Genomic DNA, 11,878 nt, shown 5'->3' with positions numbered 1-11,878 from the left:
TCCGTTTGTAACTATTCATTTGTTTTCCAGATTTGTACAGATTTTTGCAGACTTTTAAGTAAGCGAGCTCTATTTTTTCGAGCACTTTTTTGGCACCCAACTGCACTACTGTTTATAAATTGGCTAAAGTGAAAAACCTTTATCTTGTTATCCAACAAGAAAATTTATGTTACTTTTGCAAACAAAATTTAACTTTCTTTTTATAGATTATCTTTCTGTCGTTTCGCTTTCTTTGGTCTACTTATAGATGTATATGTCATAACTTGGCATGTTCTATATATAATCAGGCCTGCATGCACAAGCTAAATTTGTAGCGGAGAAAAAAAGAGAGTAATCTATTCGATTATTTCCTTGCTTTTTCCGAACACCGCTCAACTGGAAATCAGCAAAAGTTGCCCTTTATGGCTGTTTTCCTTACTCTAGAATGGTTTACCCCATCGGGGAGAGAACGCGTGGAAGGATTACACTTTTCAGCATCTTTTCGTTATTTTTTCTTCAGACTCATGTGTGTCTGTCGGCAATAAATTGATGGATCGAAAATAAGACATTCATTTTGGTAAGCAAAATGCGCTTTTTGTTTGGGGCCAGAAGTCGTGCAACTTAATTGAAAGCCAAGTAATATATTCCGAATGATTGTAGCAGTTGCGAGGGGATACTGAAAAACCGTTGCTTCGGAATCGTCCGTTTGGTGTTCGGATGGTTGCATTCGTACCACATGGGTCTGACTAGACCCACATACATTTTTGTGCAATTATCTGCTTTTCTTTTGGAAAGGTATAACAAGCGTTATAAAAACGAGCTCGTCTAGTCTATTATCTTTTGTATGTGCTCACCGTTCTCCCGTGTTTTCTCAGAGATGGCTAAATCGATTTTAAGGATCTTAGTATCAAATGAAACCATCCAACAAGTTTCCAAGTTTTATTATAATTATAATTTAAAGTTCATTTTAGTTGTATATAAAAATTAAAGTATACATAAATATTCAAAGCTTAACCAAAATGTTATCCTAACTTCAATAGAAAATATCGAATAGCGAAGGGGTGGTTCTAATTTTGCAATAAAAAGCATATTCTTTAATCTACATATAAAACTACATAAAAAATTGAATTAGGAAGAAGACTTCTTGGCATAAACTTGAATGCACGGAAGTATACCTTTTACCGATTGAAGCAATGTATGCAAATTGAATTAGTTCCGACGCAGTACTGTCTCTATTTTTGCGACAATAGAGGTAAGATAGTATCTCGTTTCAAATAGATAGATGCAGCATGCAATGCACCGGAGAAGAGTAACGCCAACGTTGATCAATCTACCTACAAGTATCGCAGCGCGTTGCTTCGGCTCTTAAAGCTACTCGTTACAATCGAATAGGGTGCAAGAATTTGGATACGATCTCCTGCTTTTCAATGCGAATTGAAAAAATTTTCTTAGCAGCCAGCGAACTGCTTATTATTCCTAGCATGGAAGGCATAATCAGTATGCAATTTTCGAGGATTTGCTTCTCAATTTACACCGGATCGTTTCCCCAGCTTTTTTTGTGTTTTTATTACCTCACCATCACATATCTTGTCAAAAAAGAACATACAAATTCACGTGAGACAACTTCAGGTCCAGGTAACGTGAACACCACCCACTGGAAACCTCTCATAGCTCACAGCGATGTTGACATTAGCAAGAGCAGTCACGTCTTGGACCTGCTAGCCGCGTTTCCATATTTCGGTGCATATTGCATATGATTATACACGCCGGGCCGGGAGCAGATGTCAAACGTGTGCAGTAACGTAAGATGGCTTATTTCCGTATAACCTTCCTTTACGGAAAGAGGTGGTTTTTTTAAATAGAGATTTTGAATGTTTGGAGTCATAATATGAAACTATGCAGGACAGTTTTTTGACTTCACAACTGTTTCTACATTTCAGTTGATTCGCAAAACTTTCCACAGAAAAACATCAGACATCGAATCAAAACCATCATCCAAAGGATACAGAGCCAAAATAATAACGAAAAAGGTAACAACAATCTGAATGAAAAGTTGCTGAGGCAGCTATGAAACGAACTGTAAAGCGACATTCATCGCTAGAATCAAGCACATCCAGCGGTTTTGTTTGATACGCATAAAAAGTAAGACACCTTCAACTTTACTGCAAATTACACAATAACGTAGCGGTCACCCACCTGGAAAAAATTAATTATCATTAGTCCCATCTTCTAGCAGCACCTCGAAACAGATAGCAACAGGAAAGGGACCCGACCGTTAGTGTTACGGGTTATTTGTACAAGCACCGCTCTCACACTTTATTTTCCCCAATTAAGCCACATCAACGGTAATGTTTGTGATCTCGTCACGTTGCTGACCTTTTTCGTGCTTATGTGCATATGTTTTTTTATTATTCACCTGTAGCGCGAAAACCCATCTTGGCATGAAAAGAAATTAAACTGAAGCAAGACAGGTCTAGAGCCTCCTCCTGCCTCCTGTCACTGCCGGTGCCGATTTTTAATTATTTCAATTAAGTTAATATTTTTGCAGAAGCATGCTCGGAATGCAGCATTTCAGAGTTGTTGATAAAAACTAATTATTTGCGCTGGTTTTTAATCAACTTTTGCCGGGTCCTTGGGAGTACTTATCATGGGTGGTTAGTGTGGGATATAATAAGAACATGATCGATTGGCACTTAATAAGTTCATAAACTCAACACTGGGGGTGTTAAAGATACCCATTTATTGCTAAGTTAAATATAATGTGTAGAGCTGAAACAAAAGAGATGTAACACGCTGAATTAAAAGAGAGAGAACGAATGGTTCTCCTTATCCGTTATGCAGATACTGCAGTGCTGCTATCTGAGAAAGACTCAGATCCATCAAAAAGAGTAAAAGAGACAATTCCATACGGTCATCGCGACTGATTGTGGTTGAAGAAAGATCTTCGATGCCTCAGGCTAGCATTGGGCGATACGACGGAGAGTATCGATACTTCAGTATCGATACCCGAAGAACCAAAAGTATCGAGATACTCAAAATATCGGTCAAAAAGTATCGATACCAGAAGTATCGATACTATAGCTGAGATCATTTTTTGAATTTTCGATAAATACATTTACTCAGGGTGGCCACTCTACCGGAAAAACGGGAAAAGCGGGAAAAAGCCGGGAATTTTAAATCACCGGGAAAAAAAATACGGGAAAACCGGGAAATTAGGCTTCACGCCGGGAAAATCATCCTCCTTCATGTCTGCCGCTTTATTTGTTCAACAGTTTCTGAGGAAATTTCAACATGAGACCCTGTTTATTTTATGTTTACCTAACTGGCATGATTCTGCCGGATAGGGGAAAGCTGGTTGTTGGTTTCAGTTAAAGTCGACAGCCGCTTCGCAGCAAGATCTGCGTCGAATAAAATCAGGCTTGATCAGGTGGCTAAATTTACTGTTCCGTAACATATATTGTCAGATTTTAAAGAAGTCAAAAAGTTATCAGCGTCGCGGGAGGCGTATTGAAACTTTTTGTGAATAGTGTTCGACATCGCATCGGGGAGAATCCGGTCAAAAGTCAAATAGGACCGGAAACTTCGAGTCTCGATTTTATTTCGAACCGGACCGGAACGGAGCTACACGGTTTGTACTTCCCGATTTTTGGTATGATTTTAACCACAAGCAGCAAAAAGCAGCAAAAAAAGGTTTTTCATTCTGTGTTGGACCTTTTGACTACTTGATTTTGTTGGGGAAAGACGCCACCTTGAAGAGCTATTTGTTAAAGATTTCTCAGATTTTTTCTATATCAAAAACAAACAGTAGCTAAATTTTTTTTTTTTTCAAATTGTTTATTCAGAGTGTCAGTTGAATTTATTTTACGGACCATGAGAAAATTTCTTATACATTACATTGACCCCAGCTCGAAAAATTTAAAGTCCCAGGATCGAAGTTTTTCGAAAAAAAAAATTGTTTTGAAATAACAGATCTCAACGTTTCAGCCATTTTGCAAAATGCATCTTGACAGTTTCATGTGCATTGCTTTCATTGGTCACTCTGAGGCTCTTCTTCCCAAAGTCCGCTTGAAGTTTTGCCTGAGGACATTTTTCTAGAAGACAAAAACTCTATGCCCCAACTCTTGAATTTTTCCCACGCATTTCATTGGCATCCTGGTACAGAAGCACTGCAGGCTCGAGAGAAGGTTGACAGAGAAAGATGCAGAAGGAAGCAAAAAAGCGTGAGAAGGCAAAGATTGTCAACGATTTGGAGATAAAGAGGGCGAATATTGTGCAGCAGATCACCATGAAGGTACTTGCTAAAGTCGACAAACGGCTAAACACGATGAAGGAGGAATGTTTTTCATAGTTTTGTAACACTATTTTTGCAAGGCACAAATAAGCATGTGAAAATTGATTTTTTTTCTCATTTGTTTTAAAAATAAAACACCGGGAAATTTCACTAAATATCATCGGGAAAACCGGGGAAAAACCGGGAAATTGAAAATTGATATTGAGTGGCCACCCTGAATTTACTGAAAACCAGTATTCGATTCAGTGATTCGCGAAAATACAGCAAAACTATTTGCTGAACAGAAAACAGTAAATGAATGGTTGCTGGAATCCAGCAAAAGAATTGATATGTCAAAAAATTTACGTCAAGCTGTCATTAGTAAAACGCGCCAAATCGCTGTGCAGCTGGTACGGGATCATCGCTAAGCTCCTGATAGCGAATATGGGACCATAGCTAAGTCCTTGTTGGGCTAGATGAACTTAAAAGTTGAAATGATAATCATACATCTCTAGTCCAACAGTAATTTGCCTATGATCCGATGGGCGGATGGAATCTGGTGCCTGACGGAAACATGGTTCCCTTGAATTAACTGGTTAACCAGCAAATTGATTTATGCTTTGTTGAATGAACAGCAAATTGTCATAGCTGACAACCAGCAAGTTGTATTTTGTTTTACCGAACATGCAGCAAACGACCTGTCACTTTTATGCAATTGAGCATTACTGAATAATTAGCAAATTTCATTTTGCTGAACAGATTGCTGGAAGCACAGCACACCAAAAATCAACAAAATTTTGGTGGTTTCCAGCAATGAAAGTTTGATGTGCCGACTTTTTGTTGTTTTTCTGGTATCTATCCGCATTCTCTAGAGCAGCATGAATCAAATGACTTCACAAACAAATACATACAGGTAATGCAGACATTCTGAGCTTTGGCAAACAAATGAATTAAACAACTTATATCTTCAAGATTTGTATTCACTGGGCCAATGGGCTGTGAAGCTCCCGTCTTATTTGTATAAATTATTGACACACTTACATAATAATTGATGAGGAAGTTGATGACATAAAAAAAAAGATATGTCAGCGAAAATAAGATAGTGAAGTCTACCGCTGAATTCTAACTAATAAATATTGCAATTTTTTTTCTCACTTGTACTCTAACTTGTGTCGACGGAAAGCATGAGTTAGTTTCCGCTTGCAAATATTCGATCTGAACAGTGTAACCAGAAAACTTATATTTGTTTTTAAAATATAGTCAAATTTCGCTCGTTGGGCTATGTTTAGTTGGGCTACGTTTTAGTTGGGCTCCCGCTCGTTGGGTTATAGCCCAACTAAATCGAAGCCAAACATCATTTCTGATAACGTTGAATTTCGTTTGAGGGGTTTGTGGATGCATTTTAACGCAGAAAGTAGAATTTATTGAAATAAAAACAAATGAAGCTGAGTGTAAATGTAAACAAACAATATTTTAATCAATTGTCAGAGAAACAATATAAGTTTTGTGCCTTAATAATGCAACGTAGAGCTATGCCTATTTTTGAAAGTATTTGAGAACACGTTGTTATTGAGCACTCCTTTTTGGCTTTAAATGTGTGGCTTAAGTAAAACAAATTTCGAATTTGGCCCTATGCTGCGTTTGGCTCAGATTTTGACAGTTCGTTTGGCTCACAACATTCTCTCTATCTATTTCTCCATCTAAAGCCTGTAGTACACTCTTTGTCTAATGGTCAAATTTTTGACCTTCTGACATAATGGTCAAATTTATTTGACATCATGGTTGTTGTTTGCCCGTGTTTGCCTCATGTTAAAATTGGAGAGTGACAAATAATTATCTTCGACCAAATTTTTATCTGTCACAAAGTGCCAAATATTTGACGCTTGGTCAAAGAGTGTAATACAGGCTTAAGTTTTGCTAGTGCAAATAGACTTGTGCGATACTTATACTGACAGTGGCAGCTTTTCAGTGGTTCCAGCTCGTATCAACTAGCTTGCATCTCCATCCGATTTGCTTTGCTTTATCGCAGCCAACATCGCAGCGGTTCTACGATGTGTGGGCTCCACTGACGCTGACAGACAGCATAACATAGCGTATCAAAAGTGGCGGTGATCTCGTGTACACATTGAGATGTTAGCCCTTGTAACATGTCAGCTAGCTGGTCCGTATGCATAAAATAATATCGATACAAATATCGCGGTTTTCAGTATCGATACGGTCGAGTATCGGACGCTTGTGTATCGATCCAAAAAATCGAAATATCGTCTCAAAAGTATCGATATTTCCGATACCGATACAATATCGCCCATTGCTACCTCAGGCTCATTCTTTGTACGATTTTCAGAGCGAGCAGTCATACGTAGAAAATTTGGAAGAGAGATGGCCTCCAAGCGTCACGACAATGGCGCAGTTGACGCTCCCCCTAAGTAAGTATTAATAATTACTTATAAATACATATACGCAACGGTTACGATAACAATGACTTTAACTCGGCAAAAAAAGGAGAGATAGGCCAGTTCAGTTTTTTACAAAAAAATGCTTGGCAAAAAACGAAGATAAGCCAGGCGAGAAACAAAATGGCGTTGAAAAAGATGAGAATTATTTAAAGGCAAAAAAATAAAAGGATAAGCCTACAATAAAATGAAATGAAAATAGGCAAAAAAAAAGATAAGCCGCAGCAGACTGTACAAAGGAATCATTGTTATCGTTAGCCATGTTTGGAAACAAATTGAAAAAGGGAAGAATTTGAATTAAATAGTTGGTGTTATATTACAGGAAAAAGAAAAGTTCTAAGTTCGATACAATGGTAAAAGAACTGTCGCAGGCAAATTTCTCAAAAGCCTTACTTACGGAAGAGTTAGCTAAAGCTCAAGAAACTATCCGCTCTCTTCAAGCCAGTCTGTCTACCGCAAGAAGCGAGATCGAAGAAGTCAACAGTGTGGAGTTTGAGAATGACCTCGGGCCCAGCAGCACGAAACATCACTCTAAGCACCAAAACGATTCTACAGGCGATTTGTCCCGGTTTGTCTCATCCATGAATCAAATGTCAGTGGCATCTGTTAGTGAACCAGAGTGCAAACCAAGCGTTGAAGGCGAAGATATTTCGAAATTAGATTTTGAGTCTTGGTTGGACTTACTAATGAACTCGTTATTACTAGCTGGCATTACGGATGAGGCAACGCAACAAATCGTATTCAAAGTAAAAGCCGGGCAGAAACTCCTAGAAATATATAGATCTACAGAGTCACCCGGTGATGCTCCCAATCAGGAAACGCATCCTTTCTCTAATGCAATGTTTCGTCTAAAGAAGTACTTTGCTTCCATCTCAGATGTGATGCTTCAGCGCAGAAGACTCACTCTTATGTCACAGAAGCCGGATGAATCCGACCTGGCATTTATAAGAAGAGTAGGGATAGCGGCAAACCAATGTGAATATTCAGAAGGGAAGCGGTTTGAAAAGATATTGAACACGGTAGCCAAACAAGCGAACCATAAGGAGGTGAGAATTGCAGCATTGAAAATGATGAGCCGTAAAGCATCTCTAGCTGACCTAATTGACAAAGTTCGCGAAATAGAAACAATACGCCTTAACGAAGAATATGTCGCAAAAAAGCAAGCAATCTCTGCTACAACGGTGGCATCGATAAATGCAGTTCGAACTGCCACCGGACCATTACAATATGGTGCCAATCGCTCAGGCTGCATAGTTAAAAGTTTTACACAAAGAAATAGCTTTAGAGGAACACGCGGACAGCGACCATTTCGAGGTGGCAACGCTTGGCGAAGATCGAACTCTCAGATCCCGGAACGTTGCACTCGGTGCAATAGTGTTTATCACTCTGCGGAAAGATGCTTTGCAATTGAGATGACTTGTCATAATTGCGGTGGCAAGGGTCATCTTGCGAGAGCCTGTACCTTACCGTTGGCCGCGGGGGCTAACTGGCAGACAAATTATCGAAAAACAGACGATAATTCGCTGGAAGTGGCAGTGATCGGCGCTTAAGCAGAGACAACATCCGAGAAAAAAAAAGACGAAAGACCTGTAAGTGATATTACACTCGAAACACCATAAATATTCACCTGCGGGCAAAGTTAATAAATTCTGATTTATAATTTATCGATAATAAAAAAAAATAAAATAAAATAATGATTCTATCGTTTTATGATTATGAAATTAACATTTGCAAGCCCATTCAGGTGACTTCACGAGTATTGGATATTTACTACATTTTACTTTTAATAGATGCTCCAGTCACTAAGCGTTAGTTCAAACATGCTTCCGGCTGTCTCAGGTAGAGACATGGACGGTGTAATAAAGGTTAGAATAGCCGGAATGACGTGTGAGTTACTGATCGATTCAGGGGCTCAGGTCAACACAGTGACGGAAACACTTTTTAGTTTATTGATCGAGAATAAACAGTACAGCCAAGGATTGCATAATATTCAACAAGGTAGTGATCGTCCGCTAAAAGCATACGCTTCATCGGAAGACATACAAGTACTATGTAACTTTGAAGCTTTCCTGTACATCTCTGATGACCGCCCGGTAATGCTTGAGAAATTCTATGTGGTTAGAGAACTGCGTTCGCTGCTTGGCAGAGCTACAGCGATCCGATACAGCGTCATATTACTCGGTCTGAAGGTACCTGTATACGGAGACCCGGAGGTTAATAGTGGAAACTGTTTGCAAACGATCGCGGTCATTACATCCAACACATCCTTTCCCAAGTTCAACATACCACCTATTAAGATAAGCTATGATTTGTTGAAACCACCTTGCCGTAACATTTTTATGAATGTTCCAGTTGCAATGAAGCAAGCTGTAGAAAAGCGCCTTGATGAACTATCAACAGCAGGAATAATAGAACGTGTCACAGATTCCATGGAGAAATCTTTTTGTTCGTCAATGCTCGTTGTTCCCAAGGGAACCAATGATTTCCGTTTGGTCGTCGATCTCAAAGGGCCAAACCGTTATATTAATCGCTGCCCGTATGAAATGCCTACCTTGGAGAAAATAATTGCTAAATTGAATAGAGCTAAATGGTTTTCTACCCTAGACTTATGTAGCGCTTTTTTCCATATTGAACTGCACGAAGAGTCGCGGCATTTGACAAATTTCATGACGGAATTTGTCATGTTCCGATATACACGATTGCCTTTCGGTTCATGTAATTCACCGGATATTTTCCAGGAGACAATGGAACGAACAATTCTAGCAGGGTGCAAAGGCGTATGCAACTATCTTGACGACATTCTGGTTTTCGGTGAAACGAAGGAAGAGCATGACAAGAATCTTCAAGAAGTTCTGACCAGACTTAAGGATAACAACGTAAAAATCAACCTTTCGAAGTGCGTTTTTAGTAGCCAGACATTCAAGTTCTTGGGATTTGAACTGAATGATGCCGGTTGGAGGATTGAGCAAGAAAAAATGAGTGCAATTAAAAATTTTAAACAACCCACATCGTGCGCAGAAGTAAAAAGTTTTCTTGGACTTATAACCTACGTTGACAAATTTCTTATTCATCGAGCGACGAGGACGAAACACCTGCGAGCTTTAGCTAACGCCGAAAAGTTTTACTGGACAGATTCAGAAGAAATGGAATTCACTCTATTGAAAACTGATATGTTGGAAGCGATTAAAACATTAGGATACTTTTGCAACACAGACACAACTGAACTATTTGTCGATGCATCAGCAGTAGGGTTAGGAGCTGTATTGGTGCAGTATAATTCGAACGATATACCTAGAATAATCGCATATGCATCAAAGGCACTAACAATCACTGAGCAGAATTATCCCCAATCTCACAGAGAAGCTTTAGCAGTCGTATGGGGCATCGAACGATTCACGTTCTATCTCACCGGTAGACCATTCGTTGTACGTACGGATGCATCTGCAAATGAATTCATTTACCATTCAAATTATCGGATCGGAAAGCGAGCGTTCTCAAGAGCAGAAGGTTATGCTTTGAGGCTCCAACCTTATGACTTCGTTTTGAAGCGAGTCAAAGGAGAAGACAACGTTGCGGACTCTCGCGACTGATTTGTGAGTCTCAAAATGCAAATGTGCTCTGGATGCAGGTTACATGGAAATTACGTTAAGTGATATAGAGTCGTGTTCGGAACAAGACGAGGAAATGAGAAACTTGAGAGTTGCTGTGGCAACCGACACTTGGCAAAAGGAACTACGCAAATATGAAGCACATAAAAGTAATATTCACATTCTTGGAGCATTGCTATGCAAAGGAGATAGGATTATTTTTCCAAAAGATTTGAGATTAAGAGCACTGCAATCTGCACATAGCGGTCATATTGGTGAAGTAGCTATGAAACGGATAATAAGGGAATTTTTCTGGTGGCCTAGGATGAGCAATGAAACGGAAAATTTTGTTAAGAACTGTGATACATGTGTACTACTTTCACGAAAAAATCGCCCAGTTCCTCTTGTATCACGTAAACTTCCTAATGGACCATGGGATATAATACAGATAGATTTTCTCATGGTTCCAGGATTCGGATCCGGTGAGTTTCTTATGGTTGTTGATACGTATTCACGGTTCTTGTTTGTGTAAGAGATGCATCGTACAAACGCCGATGCAACAAATGCGGCCCTACTAGATATATTCAAACAATGGGGATTACCACACGTAATGCAGAGTGACAATGGACCTCCATTTCAAAGCTCTGCATTCTCAAACTTTTGGCAAGACAAAGGAGTAAATGTAACTAAATTCATTCCTATGTGCCCACAGACGAATGGGCTAGTAGAGAGACAAAATCAAGCAATAATTAAAGCATTATCGGCGGCAAAACTGGAAGGTAAAAACTGGCGAGTAGCACTAGAAACATTTGTACATAATCACAACACCCTAATACCACACTCGAGACTGAATGTTACACCTTTCGAGTTAATCGTTGGGTGGAAATTCAGAGGCACATTTCCCAGTCTTTGGGCTAACGAAGATGCTCAAGTATTGGATCGAGAAAACATTCGGGAAAAAAAAGCTTATTAGCACTAAGTATGCAAACCAAGTACAAAGAGCCAGAGTATCAGATATCCGTGTCGGTGATACAGTCTACATTAAACAGCAAAAAATTTCAAAGTCAGATCCCACGTTTTCCACAGAATGTTTTACAGTTGTGGCTCAGGAAGGCCCTAGAATGGTGATCGCAAGCAGTAACGGTGTTCAGTATGCTAGAAGTGTCAATGACCTTCACGCTCGTGAAAAGTAACACGGCGAATGAATTAGTTTTAATTCAATTTCATAAGTTGCATGAAAACGTCAAAAAATGAATACCGCATTTGGTGATTCTGTGTAATTTTTACACTGATTTTAGATTAATCTAGAATAACTCATTTTTGAATTTACCACTATAACTCAATTTTGAGTAGCAAGCATGAAAAAACGACACCATTATTTGACACGAGTGAAAAGGCGGCACCATGATTCAACATTTGTGCGCCATTATTTAGCCTTTGCGGCCGTGTTATCTATTCTTGTGGCTGTTTGAGTGATTCCAAAAAATGAGAAAATCGCTGGGAAGGTGGTCACGGACATTTTAAAAAGCTATAAGGTACACATATAAACTTTTTTCATTATTCATTCTAAAGAACCAAAAGTTTTCAGG

At 39.1% G+C, this 11,878-nt stretch overlaps 1 protein-coding gene across 1 annotated transcript; it reads left to right on the top strand.

Moving 5' to 3' along the window:
• Nucleotides 1–6,591: 6,591 nt before the first annotated feature.
• Nucleotides 6,592–8,593, top strand: LOC129717821 (uncharacterized). The gene is made up of 3 exons (XM_055668005.1): nt 6,592–6,675; nt 7,025–8,291; nt 8,493–8,593. The coding sequence occupies exons 1-2, from the start codon at nt 6,629–6,631 to the stop codon at nt 8,250–8,252; spliced, it is 1,275 nt and encodes a 424-aa protein (XP_055523980.1). The 5' UTR covers nt 6,592–6,628; the 3' UTR covers nt 8,253–8,291; nt 8,493–8,593.
• Nucleotides 8,594–11,878: the final 3,285 nt, after the last annotated feature.

The sequence above is a fragment of the Wyeomyia smithii genome, chromosome 1 (assembly GCF_029784165.1).
Source record: "Wyeomyia smithii strain HCP4-BCI-WySm-NY-G18 chromosome 1, ASM2978416v1, whole genome shotgun sequence".
Classification (NCBI taxonomy): Eukaryota; Metazoa; Arthropoda; class Insecta; order Diptera; family Culicidae; genus Wyeomyia; species Wyeomyia smithii.
Note: the sequence above shows the minus strand (reverse complement) of the source record. Positions and strands in the feature narration are given on the sequence as shown.